We start from the raw sequence: 13,883 nt of genomic DNA on the forward strand, positions 1-13,883 counted from the left end.
TATGCCATTCTCTTGGACTTGTTTGAGAACTCCGCCCAACCCAACATTACTGACATCCACAGTGATGATGTTTAAGGTCATGGTGCTAAACATTCGGAGAGTTGGCACTTCATTTATCATCTTTTTTATGTTCTCCATTTCCTCTTGGCATTCCTCAGACCACGAGAGCGTTGGAAACTTTTTAAGGAGTGCCCTCAAGTTTTGTGCCCTGTCTGTGTAATGTGGTACAAACTTCTAATAGTTTTCCGCCATTCCGAAGAAACTACATAGTTGATCTTTATTGGCGGGGGCTGGAATATTAGATATTGTTTCAAATACATTTTATTTTTGTCGGATTTGATGGTATGACCTAAATATGTCACTTCTCTCACTTTAATTCTCCATTTATCAATTCTCAATGTGAGTCCCTTTTCTTGAATTAATACTCCTAACAAATTGGCACTGCGTTCATCCTGTGTCATGGTTGCAAATAGAATATCATCCTGGAAAAGATATATGCCATCAAGACCACTAAAATGTTGTTGCACCAGTCTCTGGAAAACAACTTCGGCGAATGCTAGTCCGAAAGCCATGCGTTGGTATCTGAATGCTCCAAGAGGAGTGACAAATGAAGTCAAATATTTTGAGCTCTCATCTTACGCCACTTGATGATTTGCTGATGGCAAGCCGAGCGTAGTAAAGTATTTGGCAGGCTTCATGGTAGTTAACATTTTGAGTTATATTTGGAAGAGGATGTCTGTCTATCCAAATATTTGCATTAAGGTCTCTACAGTCGACACACATCCTTATAGAAATGTCTGGTTTACGTACAATCACAATGGGCCATAAATATTCGGATGACTCAGTGGGATCGATGATGTTCTGTTCACAATGTTTTGTTAATTCCTTCTGTAATTACTCTTTTCTGCCAACTGGGCTGATTCTTACTTTGTTTGCGATTGGTCTGTCACCTGTCTTCAACACAATTCTATGTTTGAATCATCTAAGCATTCCAATTTTTTTCATTGAACACCAACGGAAATATTTTTGCAAAACCCTCATTGAAGTTAAAATCTAGGCTAGACACTCATAGTATTTGGGCTGCTTCACCTGGTAGAACCTTTGTTTATAGAGCTGCCTGTCCCTCCCATCCTACCACCGACGACCGTTCTTTGCCACATACAATTTGCAGTATGTTTCCCTGCCATTGAAGTTTAAGTGGATCCACTTGTATCCTGTGATGTTTATTGGACTCTTGCCATACCCTGTGGCTCTGATGTTGGTGACTCTCAATTCTTCAGGTTGTCCGTTCATTTCTTTCTCATAGTTGTGCACATCTACTGTGGTATGGGAGACCTGTATCTACCATTACTAGTATGGGTATGGTGTCCACTTTCATGCACTCCCATGGGTCTCTTTTCCCTTCAGAGCGGATTGTCAAGTTTTGCACTTCTTGTTCCTTTCTGCAATTTGACATAGACAGCCGACTGCTTGGGCCACCTATTTCTTCTAAAGCTTTGATATTGACGCTGCTTGAACAGTTTCCATCCTCACTCGCTCTGAAATTGGGGCCCATCCTTCCCCTGCCTCTGCTGTCCCTGAAGATTCTCCCATAGTCTCCAATGTTACCACATTTGAAACACGTTGCTGCATTTGCTGGAAACTCCCTATCGCCATTGGGGTGTTTACTTTAACATCTACATTGTGTTTTATTGATTTGAGTGGGGGCATTGCATCCTTCTCTCTCTTGACCCTATCTGGAGGTCTTATCTTAGATGCCCCCATGGACATTTTCCTTATTAATGCCACTATAGGGTCTTTCTTGTCTTCCTCCCCTTCTACATGCACACACTTCACTTCCATTAATTCATGTTTGGGCTGCACATCTCTCATACATTTATCACCCAATTCCATCGTCCTGGCAATTTCTATTGCCTGATCTAATGTAGGATCCTTCCCCTGCCATAATATTTGCTGAATGTGGGGATCAGCAGTGTGGAGCACTAGTTGATCTCTTAGGTATTTGTCTGCAACTCCTGTGAATTTGCATGTTGTAAGGAGTCCCCTTAACCCCACAATATATGCATCTACTGATTCACCCATGTTTTGTTAACTAGAAAAGAAGTGATATCTTTCAAGGACCACATTTGTTTAAATTCCAAAGTGTGTTGCAAGCTTATGGAGAGCAGTTTCGTAATGCCTATTGCTGCCGGTACCAGTGGAGTCGCCCTCTCCATCGTCATTACTTGTCTGGTTGGGTATGGTGCGAGAAATCCTGAGTGCTTCAGCTCATATGCAATTTAATAAGGTGGCCTCTTTAAGATTGTCATTAAATTTGACTCTGCCTATGGCCCTTAAATACACCTGAAATGTGTCCACCCATTGATCCCAAGGTGTGGTGGGGCTTGGAAAGAAATGGGCAAGGGGCAGGTGTATTCTGCATTTTAATGACTTGTGCTTGTTGCACGTTTTATTTACAGTGTTTACGTTCAGTCTCTCTTGTGCAATTGGTGTAAATCCCTTTAAAGTATTGAGCTGGATGAAGCAGTGAACACTCTTTCTGTGCTCCGTGTATGTATCACTATGACAACGGGAGGCAGATCAAATGGGTGCACAATGTTTGAAGACATAGTGAGATGCTTTCCTCTAACTTCTCTGTACAGGCATTGTGAGCACGTTCTGACTGAACTTGAATAATGCACGGCTTCAACCGGCTCAGTGGTTGCCCTGATTCTACCTTTTGGGTCACTTACCTTGTTCTTGGACCTGCCTTGGACTGTTATGGTACTGCTCCCGCTGTCTGAGACAGGTATTTCCGCTTTTCTTGTGGTACTCGGCCTTTTTCTTCTTCGCACGTTATCAGGTAGCTGTTAGTGTTCCTGGAGGCTCTCACCGTGTGCACTTCATCACTCGATCCTCGTCACTAATTGTTATATAATGAAAGCACATGGGCCAGTATGATAAACTGGATTTACTTTCTTAAAGAGAGCCCCTAGGACGGGGTGTAGTACGCAGAGGCATCTTCTTATTTCATCCACTCTGGTGTCGTTCTCAAACTTGCGGAGAGTTTGGAACAACACCAGAGCATGCGAACATACATTATAACAGAAAGGGAACGGGAAGTAGGAGTAATGGTGTTTACTAGTCTAGTGCTCTTGACATTCCTTTTCTTGGAAATTGCGTTTGAAGATGTTTTGCTACCAGACTGGACTGGATGTTTAATGAAAAACTAAAAATAACTCACTAGCTAGTCAGTGAAGTGAAGTTCAGACCACAAACTTTGTCTCTTTAAATGATGTTTACGAGAATCTAGATTGAAAAGATGAACATCTGTTACAAACAAAATAACCAGATAACTCAGTATCTGTCTGTGAAATGAAAAGTAGGGATCATGAGCTCTGTAATTGTGCTATTGCACAGTCAATGGAACATTCTTGAGCAACCATGAAAATCAGTCTTTGCTTCTCCTGATTATGTATCTTTGGTGACTAACTCCCAAAGCCTAACCCTTAAACTGCGGGGCAGGGTTGTCAAGGGTGCCACTCTCTGCATTGTGATACTGTGCCCGGGAGCGGTATGAGAAGGATCCCCTGACTTCCTTCACCTCATTATGAATAGAGCGGATGGGATAGCCACATGTACAGCCCACATGGCACTGGTGCATTAGGAAAACCTATACAACGTGCTTCAGTGGACACCAACAGGGTTGCAAGGTCAGCATCCGTACAGCCCACAGTCCTCTGGCCCTTTAAGAAAATATATATAACGGAATTCATTAACACATATAGAGTTGCACGATGTGCAGTCCATTTAACACAGGACCTGCAGTTTTTGTGTGGTATGGAAATGCTCACCCTCCCCCCCCTCTTATTAATACAGAAGATATGCGCCCCTCTACCGTGGCAAGTATTGATCGAATTCCCATTAGCACAGACACCCTGGCTGCTATGCTCACAGAGCCAGAACTTGCACACATATGAACACGTGCAAGTTATCCACAAGAAAGATGGCAAACTGGCCTTCTCGGAGTTTGGAATGTGTGAGACCTGCACAAAAGAATAAGAATTGAAATGAAAAGGCAGTTGAGGATCATGGACTCCGGTCCAATAGTCGTAATCACCCACACATGCATATGCTTGAGCAGAGCCCAGTCCTGTGGAGGGAGCCTGGAAGGATGAAAGGTAGTCTAAGGAGGGCAGGATCAAAAGCAGAGTGTATTTAGGTGAATTGAAGAGTGGCTATCAGAGCTGAGAGAGCATGCAGGAGAGAAGAGAAGAGAAGAGAAGAGAAGAGAAGAGAAGAGAAGAGAAGAGAAGAGAAGAGAAGAGAAGAGAAGAGAAGAGAAGAGAAGAGAAGAGAAGAGAAGAGAAGAGACATCATAGGCAGGATACAAGGTGGAAGAGTGGGTCAAGTCAGGAAACATGATAACATTAGGGGAGTGATAGGTGAACCTTGTGCCCTGAAGAGGTGATCCAGGGATGGGAGGAGGTATGAGCAGGTGGCAAGGCATTGAGGAGGTGCATGAGGAGACGTGTGGGAGGGAGAAAGCAGAGCAGGATCTTGAGCAACTCCCCTAAGAAATTGGGCCATGTTGGAGCATTGAGGAGGTGGGAGAGTGAGCTGGTTGGCAGCAAGGACGTGGCCAGTGGCCAAGTGTAACAGCCAGGTGGAGGTCCAAAGAGACCGTTGCCAGTTGCAAGTTGGGGGACATTTTGGCAAAGTTCTGCAAGCCTTTATCAAACAGCCATGCTCTGGAGCCTGCAGGAGTGAGCGCAACAGTTCTCCCACTTTGTACTCAAGTAACAAGAGATTCACCAGGAATGCGCAGAGGACTACAAAAGGTCTGTTTCTCTGTTAGCACCATGAGATTTCCAATAAAGACTGTTTCTTTGCTTCATCTGGACATATCCTGAAATACATTCCGTTTACTTGTTTGCCCTTTTTGTTTACTCAGTTTCTTGTACAGTTTCTTGTACAGCTTTCTATGTTATGCTCCTTCGTGGATAGCACTCAACTTTCTGACACGTCTCCTTGCAGATATTGCCCTGCTGCTGTTTGCACAAATGATACATTGTTATATGTCGACTACTTGTAATTTCCAATTTTCAGGTCAAATTACACAAGAACATACTGGCTTATAGGTAACATAGCAGTTTATATACCAATGTGTATTGGAAGCTTCACATGTATTTGCCATTATACAGTGAACATCACATGTCTACAGGCCAGTAAGCTCAAGGGCATAGAATGACCGAACCCTCAATGTTTTCAGATTTCTCAGTTAGCTGTTGAAGGATTAGTATCTTTGCCATAGGTAGGTTCTCCGCAATAGTTGAAACATGTGAAGGCCAAAGAGCGAAAGTCTATATTTTTTTTCTTCTTTAGAACACCTTTTTCTAGCAACTGATGTGGTGATGGAGGGTGTTAACTTCGCTGGTTATTGCATAATATCTCGAAGTCCAATAACTAGGTGGGCAGGTCTGTCAGAATGGCAAACACGCCACGGTTTGATGAATACTGTGGTCTTGGGGCCCGCACGAATATTGTGGGTTATGTTTAAGAGTTGCTGAACCAGAACGTCCTGATTTGCGTGAGTTGCATGAGACAGACTGTTATTTTGCAACCACCTGGATGACTCATTTAATCAATGCTTTCAGCAAACCTCTACTCTGCTCCTAAGGCCTGCCTGACCAGGGTTCCATGTCTCGCTTTCAATACTTAGGTTGCAGGAATACAGTCACTCTTTAAAAACTAAGTTACTAGTCTCGGAAGTCCCAATCCCAACCTACGCACAGACATTGAAGCATTATGAAAAATGCAGAGGACTAAAAGCCGGCATGTTCCTTTAACCTTTTCCAAATTTCTCCAGTATTCAGGTGCCCATGATTTGCTTGTAAACCAAAACGTTGACACAGTGTTCGCTTTTCACGGATTCAAATGATCTCTAACGAATCTACCTCCATCATATCATGTCATATCACCCCACTGAAGCTCATCCCCCGCCAGATGACACGCTGGGGTTTGGTTGCATACATTACTGACCCATCCTGAAGAAGGTCGCCCTAAAACCTTGTCCCTGGTAGTGCCCACCAGACGACCGAAACATATGTTGATGTGATTAATTAAGCAGAATGCTATTTGATTTGCTTTTGAAAACCCATGTATAGTGGATATGGGTGTGAGGAATTGTTTTGATTGTATGAGTGCTGCAGGGTTCTCCAATAACCCATAATGTGTATAGATATGAATTGATGAGTGTATGATTGAATAGTGGTACGAGTGGTGGTCTAGATGAGTGGATGTCAAGAGATTACAAAGGAAGAGGTATGCTATATGAATAACCAATGTTTAAGTTTGCTTAATAGTGTATTAATAAATATATTTTGTGATACCAGATATGTGCAAAGCCATTGATCACCGGGGAGCTCATTTTGCTCCAATAAGTAATTTGGCAGTGGGAAGCCATTGCATGTAGAAATAGATTTATGTGGCCTCCCCACCGCCAAATTTTGGTAATTTACACTGCAGAGTGCAAATGTGCTTTGCAAATGGCGGCACACACGCATGTACACCACCTTTTTTTTGCTTCACATTTGCACACTGCCTGCAAATGAGTAAATGCTGCCTGCCATGCTTGCATGGTGGCCAGTATATAATTGTAATTGTCAGCACTGCCTGCCATGCAAACATGATAGGCAGCATTGCATTGGCAGCGTGCACAATGGAGACCTAAGGAATCTGCATGCGTTATGCTGTCAGAAAAAGCCTGTGTGCTCAATAGGGTTCCCCCCAGCATTTGGGCTGGCATAAAAATGAATGCCGGGGCATGGATGGTGGGGAGGAAGGGAGGCGATGGAAACACAAGTTGCATTCCGCTCCTCCTCTCTACCATACAAATGAATGAATGAATGAAAATGGGGCATAGCATAAAGGCATATGCATGCCCCAAAAACATGACCCCCCCGTATTCACTGCATGTGTGGGGTGCAAGGAACGTATGGCAGGTTACTGTACCTCCCCCTGCACGAGTGTGATGAATTTCTGATCTATCGCTTCACACAGCAGTTCATAATCAGAGGAGAAAAGGCCAACCGTGGCTGTGCTATCGGTCAGAATTTTCCATCAAATATACGTGTCCTTAAACACAATCCTCTCATTGGCTAAAGTGGTGTTAAAAGTGAAGCATTGTCAGAAAAAGTAGAAAACGTGCCAGTAAATTTGCCCCTGTACCAAATCTGATTTGCTTCTTTTGTGTACATCGCCATGCTGTACAAGGGCATGCAGTTTTGTCCCATTTTTGTGTTGCCTGGCTGCCTGCCCATGGGCCACTTCTACGTCCCTGCCTTTTTGCACAGGTGTATGTGGAGTAATCGGAGGCCCATTCCCTGCCCACCCATCCAGTTGAGTGCGTGCACATTATGCTCATGCGTCACAATCTATATGCAAGCACCGACACCATCATTTGCTAACTGTTGTGATTCACTGTGAATTATGCCTGCAAAAACGGTACTTTTTTGATAGCGCAAATGAATTTGCAAACCCAGAAAGCTTTGAAAATGCTGCTTGTACACTTTGAATTGTGCTTACACCCTTTCTGGCTTGACTTCATGGTTACTCCACTTGTTGAAAATAGTGATACAGAAAAAATAATAATTGCACAACTAGGAACAATCATATTTCATATTACCTTACTGCTTATAACCTGGCAGTACACGTCTCCACGTGGCAGTACATGGCTCCAGGTGACGTCCCTGGGGCAGAAGCCCTTTTCATCCAGCCATATTGTAACAGGTGTTTTTTCAGAAATGGCTCGTGTTCACTATGTGCCTGTGGCATGGTGTTTCTGATGGAACAGTTCAAGTCGTAACCCTGTATAGAACATACTCCATTCAGCACACATTAAACACACAGTGGAAATTACTCCAGTGAATTCCACCCCAGTAATCACTGACTAAATCATCACAGCTTGGATTTCAGAATTGTGTTGGGGCCATTGTGGAGATCCCACCAGCACAGTAATAATGTGCCGTTTAAGTTAATGAAAGTTACTTTTTTATTTTTGGGCCATTGCATGTGGGACTATTTCAAGAGAATGGCTTTTTGTGTGATAAAGGATTTGCCCGCTACTCAAAATGTGCCTTCATGTTGACTCCTACTCTATTGCCACTGTCTGTTTCCTGCACACGCTCTGTTCGGACCGCAAGCGCGGATCGCAAGCGCAAATCCTTATCGCAGTGTCCAGCAGTGATCTTTTTAAATAAACCTGAAAAATCATTCTGTGGGAGGTTTTCTAATTCTGATTCTTCTGCTCCTCTCTGTCCTTTCCTCTCTCCACCCTTTGCTTCTGGTTGCTGTCGCTTGCTGCTTTTCCAACACACTACTGCCACGTCTCCAGGTGAAGATCTGGAAAGAAACGATGGCTCGGCCTCCAAGCCCTACTTCATGTCACCCAACCTCCACAGAATACTGGAGAAAAAGGAGAAAAGTCCCAAGAAGGCAGCTAAATAAAAGTGCAGAATGCTTTAATCTGGAGAAGGGTTTATCATGCAAGCAGTATCTGTGGTGTGGACTAGCAAAACTAAAGACAGGCCTTGGGATAATGCTAACTTTGTACTGTGTGTGTATCCAAGTCGTTGCCAATGGATAGACCTCCCAGCCAATGAGAGAGATGCTTACTTGCAAGGATTGTGAAAAAGTATGATAGCGTATAGTGCCTATGGAAGTGGAAATGACCATCGTGGAGCGTTTTCTATCTCTTGCTAATAACATTTGAAGATGTTTGACAGTGCTGGGTGCTGTTTCGAGACGCAGCACTTTTGATAATGTGTCTTTTGATAAATGTGCATTTATAAAAGATTTTCATGCATTTTTTTAAAAGCACTATTGTGTAACCTAACTAGCCATACAACCATGTTTGGTGTAATATGCTCAAGGCACACACACTTGGGAAGAAACTGGTGCTACGGCTGCATTGTAACAAGATATTCTGGCTCGCAGCAATTGGAAACTACTGTTATTCAAAAGGTTCATATGTGGTTAGCAGGACTTTATTTAAAACAGTGCAACGCAAGAACAAGGCCGCTGGGATGTTATGCCCAAAGACGCTGCACAAGGGAGACGATTAAAAGTGAGAACAAAAACAAGAAGGCAAATACATTTAAAACAAGAGTTGTTGGGGTTAGCATAGATTTTATGTTTTTGAAAATGTCATTTTTGCCACCTGCCCATTTACAGGTTATTATCCAAACTGGTGTGATTATTTTGCTAGCATGCCTCATCACGAGTTGGGCTGTAGCCCTAAAATGCGGTGGTAACGGTATTACCGCCACATTTAAGGGCTGGCCCGATCACGAGTTGGGTCCTCAATCGGCTGGTTTACCTCCAGCTTTTTTCTGGAGGTGAAAATCCCAGCTGCTGTATTAGCCCGCAGTATTAGCACTGAAAATTCCCTATTGGATCCAATGGACCCAATCAGGAATGGGGATTTACCGTTAAGGCCAACCCGTGATCAGGTGGTAATACCACAGGACCAGTCAGAGCTAAGGCTATTACAGTTGGCGGTATTACAGCCGGGAATACAGCCCAATTCGTGATGAGGCCCTAAGGGCCCGATTCACAAAGATTTGACTCATCGCTCTATTCAGATCTGTTTATCCCCCCGTTTGTGGTCCTGCTTCACGTACTCCTCCCAGCTCCTCCTCTTTCCCTACGCTCTGCTTGTAACCCTCTGGGTGGGGCACCTTTGTACACCACTCGGTTGATTCCCAGCTAGGTGTGACATTTCAAATCTCATGCACGCATGAATAAAAGTAGAGCACACCTGGAGCAACTGTAAGGTGCTCATGCGCAAATGTGTTTCAAAAGGATTTCCTCAACGACATCTCAGGGACACCCCAGACAGCTCTGGATTTGCTCAAGTTTTAGGATTTCTGAATCAGGTGTAAGATTGTAGGAGCAAATCTGAGATGCTCCGGGCATCTCCCGATTTGATCCGGTCCAAATCTTTGTGTCTAATTATGAAGCTGGTTTTCTTTCGGAGTTAATATCCAAGCCAATGATGATGAAGGGGCTTGGATTTATTACAATAATTAAATATAAATCAGGAACCAGTCTACAATACAATGCAGGAAATTACACACCTTTTAGATGAAACGTCACTGAAAATTGGTTAGGAAGGTCCTATGTTACAATTTTGTAAATATGAACTCAGAACATTGGGCTTCATTATAAGCATGGCGGTCCGGGAACTATCGGACCACCATACTACGAGCTGTGCCAGGTCTGACATGGCGGACAGAGCGGCACACGCGTGCACAGCACGTCGGATGCACCGGCACCATTCTGAATGGTGCCGGTGCATCCGACGTCCCATTCAGCCTTATGGGGCCGAATGGGGAGGATGAGTCCCTTATTGCAGGCACCCACAAATGGGCAATTACCAGGTCCACCGAACTCGGCATGACCCGGTTCTTGCCAATTCATGGGTGACAGTAAAAATGCGAATCTGGTGGCAGCCGTGCCGGTTTTGCTGGCACGGCTACCGCCGGAGTTGTAATGTGGCCCATTGTGTTGAACTGTGAATTCATTTAGGGCCTAGTTCATGGAATGTTTACTACCGTTGAACAAAGTGACCTTGAACTGTTGCAAAGTGACTTTGCACTGATAATAAACACCCGGATTCACAGAGTGGTGCAAAGTCACTTTACACTCTACAAGTAATCAATGCCCTGCGCTAAATGGGTCCAATTCACGTGCAAAGACTACTTCTGCAGTGCAAAGGGACTCTGTACTTCAAGATTACAGTTTGTTTCTCTTTGCACTATGCTAAAAATTCCATCAATCAGGCCCTTAGTGGATAGGCACACATAAAACAGAGCAAATCAGAGGGAATATGAAAAGAAAGTCTCTTAGAAAAAGTCTGACAAAGTCTTACTGTATTAGAACTGTATTCATCAAATGAGAGAGGAGTAACTGTGAAGGTAATAACGCTTTCACCAGTGGTAGAAAGTGCTACTTGGACTGAAAGTTTTCCTACAGACATCATTTACGTGCAGTTGTTTTTAGATATAGAATTCAATAACTTGATTATTATATAGTAAACGTGCTCCTTGTTGATATGCCTAGATTTCAAATGATAGCAAAGTTTTTTTTATGGGAACCACTGAAAAGCCATCCTCTTTATCAAAGCAGCTAAGATAACTGTGAATAAGCAAAGCAATAGCGCTGAAAGGATGCACTCTACAATCCTTTTAAATTAAATGGTTCATTTCAATCCTTTTCATTGTGGATGATGAACAAAGAAAACTGTGCTCATTGTAAGTTCCATTACTGTCACTTTTTTTGGGTAACAGGATTAACACAATTTTAACCGCACACCGACTTCCAACCTTAACCTTGAAGCGGAGGATGCTGGAGGTAAATCCTCCACTTTAAGGTAAAAAAAGTGGCAAAATTACTGGAGCACAATTACCACTTGTGGTAATTCCACCAACTCTCCATGGAGGCCTATGGCCTTCAAGAATGGGGATTAACACGTCCCTTCCACCACTTGTAATCAAATGGAATGCCCACAGAACTGAGTGATGGTAACAGTAAACAGGTTGGCAGTAAGTTGGCAGATTTACCACCAACTTACTACCAAACTCACAATGAACCCTATAATCTTTACTTGGCACAAAAAAATCTATGGAAATGTGATAGCTTTATTTGGAACAGCAGTTATTTACAGATGTTAAAAAGGCATTTGATATCGTATGTCCACAGAGAGAGCTTCCACAGGTAGGGGTTAATTGAATTGATGAAAATCTGCAACCTTTGTTGCAAAACTGCAACGAGTAAGTAAAAAGAATGTAAAGTGTGTGACTGAAGGTAACGCTGGTTTGAAGAACATTTGTTTTAAGCATAGACTTTTTATAGATGGTTGATGAAGTGAAAATCAATTCCCCTAGGGTGGCTGCAAACTAGTCACAACATAGGGGTGCAGAAATGTTTGGGCTGTTACTAAAAAGAACACAATACATTGCAAATTAAACTAGAAATGTTTTTAATTTCAGAATGCTATGGTCAGTACTCCCACATTTTTAATATAGGGTCTGAAAGCAAAATGGTTGAGCCCTGTTAAAGTGTGAAAAGTTTCAATCATTCTCAATTGACAGGCTCTTGCCTGATATTGCATATTCTTTTGTTGAATGGGCAGTTCTTAAATGGGAAAAAAGCATTTTTTCCTGATGCACTTTTATGAACGTTTTGAGAGTGGCTGTGACATTGTATGTCCTCACATATATGCAAGATTTTCACTTTTGTGTTGCCATATATGGTGGTGCCTTATTTAGTTCTGGAATTGTTGATTAGGCACTAATGGCATCTGAGGCGGGTCATATTACCTGGCAATAGCCCACTAGTACAAGGTAGCAATATTGGCACCTAAGGTGGGCTGTACTGACTGGTAATGGCCCACCTCAGAGGCTATTATCTCCATTAACACTCTTGGGTGTGCTCGGTCGTTATCAGCCTGAGCCCTGGCAGGCCCGAGCAAAGCCAATGCTGGATTTAACTCTTATTACACCAGCAATATTTTCCTGGGTGCCACTACAGCTTTTCTTTTAGAGGAAATCTAACCACAAATTACATTTTCTATGTAATGAGAAGCTTCAACAAGGTCCCTCTGCCAGCGTAGAAATTAAATATGCCACTGGAATAACAGGGGTTGCTAACCTGTGTATTTATGTATATTTAGTTATTTAGACATAGCAAACATGCTACTTCGAACATAAGTAATGTACATGAGGTGCTTGACAGTGAATGGAGAGAGAGTTGGATATCACGTGAGACGGGTGTAATAGGGGCAAGTTTGAGAACAAAGAGTGGTGGGTGTAGCAGAGAGAAGCACATTGATAAAATACATGGAATCCAATTATTTACAGATGTGGATTTAGTTGAAATGTAGGGCGGGGGGGTGGGGTGATCTGACAGTAGATTTCAGGAGAGACTGGGTGTGTTTCTCGAAGGCCTGAATAGAAGGAGAATTGGACAGCATAGAGGGTGAAGGAGCAGAAGGATGAGACAGCACAGCGTGAGTGTGTAATGAAGGAATTGAGCAAGGTTTGCGACTGCAGGGCGCTGGGAGGAGAGTAGAAGGAGACAGTTTGGCAGATTGGGGTATTCGGGGGGTGGTACATGTGATGCAAGTGGCTACTGTATCCACAGCATACATCGTCACCCCCTTTTGCCATATCATTACAGATCTATGCAAACATAGGAGCATCTTGCTACTCCCACCAATCGCAGCCTAAAAACAGTTCCGGAATCTTTGAACTACTGGCGAGGAACGGTATTACTCACACCTTTGAAATGGACTAGGATGGGGACCACCACATGTGGCAGAAACAAATGTAAAAAGTGTATATAAATGTGTGGACACACCTTTATTGCAGCAACTAGCCATGCCAAAAGATTACTTTAGGTGAAAAAAACAGAACATGTAATGCATGCTATCCAGTGCAAGAAATGCATGTCTGTCAACTATATGAGCAGGAAGAAAACCACTTTCAACCAGGATCAACTGGCATGGTTTATCATGCAGAATCAAAACAACTGCACCAATCAGAAATCATTTCAGGACACACCTGATATGATTTACTCCTGAGGTACATTATACCAGTGCAACTGTGAATTCAAAATGATTCAATTGTTCAACAAAAAACAGCTGGTATCAATCACAGTTCTGCGTTCATGTCACGCTGAAAGTACATGGGGACTTTGCATTGCAAACTGTTTGCCCTTCTGGAAGAATTTGTAGAAAAATGAAACCAGCTGAAACTCCAAATGTTGTGTTTCTCTTCAGGAAATACCTCTAATAACCTTCTAAACTATCCCCGGTACGTTTTGGCCAGCACCCATGGATT

General features: G+C 43.0%; 1 protein-coding gene across 5 annotated transcripts in view; it reads left to right on the plus strand.

The window, feature by feature from the left end:
* SLC44A5 (solute carrier family 44 member 5) overlaps positions 1–13,883 on the plus strand; it is a 1,500,346-nt gene that overhangs the window by 1,483,563 nt on the left and 2,900 nt on the right. For 3 of the 5 annotated variants that reach the window (XM_069641896.1, XM_069641895.1, XM_069641898.1), the window contains one exon: positions 8,375–12,920. The exons of the other annotated variants lie outside the window; for them this stretch is intronic. In XM_069641896.1, the coding sequence (XP_069497997.1) occupies positions 8,375–8,487 (113 nt within the window). In that variant the 3' untranslated portion in view covers positions 8,488–12,920. Of the gene's footprint in view, positions 1–8,374; positions 12,921–13,883 lie in introns of those variants that run through there. 5 annotated transcript variants of the gene reach the window in all.

The sequence above is a fragment of the Ambystoma mexicanum genome, chromosome 1q (genome assembly GCF_040938575.1).
Source record: "Ambystoma mexicanum isolate Mex_15411 chromosome 1q, UKY_AmexF1_1, whole genome shotgun sequence".
NCBI lineage: Eukaryota > Metazoa > Chordata > Amphibia > Caudata > Ambystomatidae > Ambystoma > Ambystoma mexicanum.